This window comes from Carlito syrichta, unplaced genomic scaffold (assembly GCF_000164805.1).
Source record: "Carlito syrichta isolate Samal-C Ts95f unplaced genomic scaffold, Tarsius_syrichta-2.0.1 Scaffold305227, whole genome shotgun sequence".
NCBI lineage: Eukaryota > Metazoa > Chordata > Mammalia > Primates > Tarsiidae > Carlito > Carlito syrichta.
Window position 1 is genome coordinate 405,009 of NW_007249323.1, and position 1,047 is coordinate 406,055.

A 1,047-nucleotide genomic window follows, 5' to 3' on the forward strand; every position below is an offset into this window, starting at 1 on the left:
TGGACCGCGAGATCGACCGCTACGAGGCCAAGGTGCACCTGGACCGCATGAGGCGGCACGGGGTCAACTACGTGCAGGACACTTACCTGGTGGGGGCGGACCTCGAGCCGGACAAGCCCAGCCCGGGAGAAGAGCCGGAGGCGGCGGCGGCGGCGGCGGCGGCGGCGGCGCCGCCCCTGGACGACGAGGTGCAGGCGGCGGCGATGGCGGAGCTGGCCCGGCGCTGCGAGGACCTGCTGCGGCTGCAGGAGCAGCGGGTGCAGCAGGAGGAGCTGCTCGAGCGCCTCTCAGCCGAGATTCAGGAGGAGCTGAACCAGAGGTGGATGCAGCGGCGCCAGGAGGAGCTGGCGGCGCGGGAGGAGGCCCCGGAGCCCGACGGCAGCCCCGACGGCGAGCTGCTGCTGGAGCAGGAGCGGGTCAGGACGCAGCTCAGCACCAGCCTGTATATCGGGCTCCGGCTCAACACGGACCTGGAGGCCGTCAAGTCCGACTTGGATTACAGCCAGCAGCAGCGGGACAGCAAGGAGCGCGAGCTGCAGGGCCTCCTCCAGACTTTGCACACGTTGGAGCTGACAGGGGCGCCAGATGGGGCTCCCGGCCCCGGCGGACCCTCGAGGGAACCCGGACCTCAGGCCTGCGCCGAGGTGTGGGTGGACCAGGCCCGCGGACTGGCCAAGAGCTGCCCCGGCAACGACGAGGACTCGGACACGGGGCTGAGCTCTATGCACAGCCAGGACTCGGACTCGGTGCCCGTGTGCGAATCCCTAGTGTAGGAGGAGCAGGGGGGAGACGGGGCCGACGCTGCTCCCTTTCTTGCAGAATGCACTGGCCCGGCCGGCTCAGGGACTGGAAACCTCAGGCTGGGGTGGACCCGGAGCTCCTGCCGGGCCGGGGAGGGCCGGAGACGCCTGCCCCGCAGCGGGAGGCTCCTCTGGCGGGGGCTGAGTGTGGAAGGACGGGGAAGCCGGTTCTTCAATCCAAGCTCTGTGGGGAGGTGAGAACCCGCCTATATTGGAAAACAAGCACCCCAGGGAAATTGACGTGGTC

General features: G+C 69.8%; 1 protein-coding gene across 1 annotated transcript in view; it reads left to right on the forward strand.

Moving 5' to 3' along the window:
* The window catches only part of RASSF10 (Ras association domain family member 10), a 2,053-nt gene extending 1,264 nt beyond the window's left edge, over positions 1 to 789 (forward strand). The window contains exon 2 of the mRNA XM_021714104.1: positions 1 to 789. Within this exon, the coding sequence (XP_021569779.1) occupies positions 1 to 773 (773 nt within the window). The 3' untranslated portion in view covers positions 774 to 789.
* Positions 790 to 1,047: the final 258 nt, after the last annotated feature.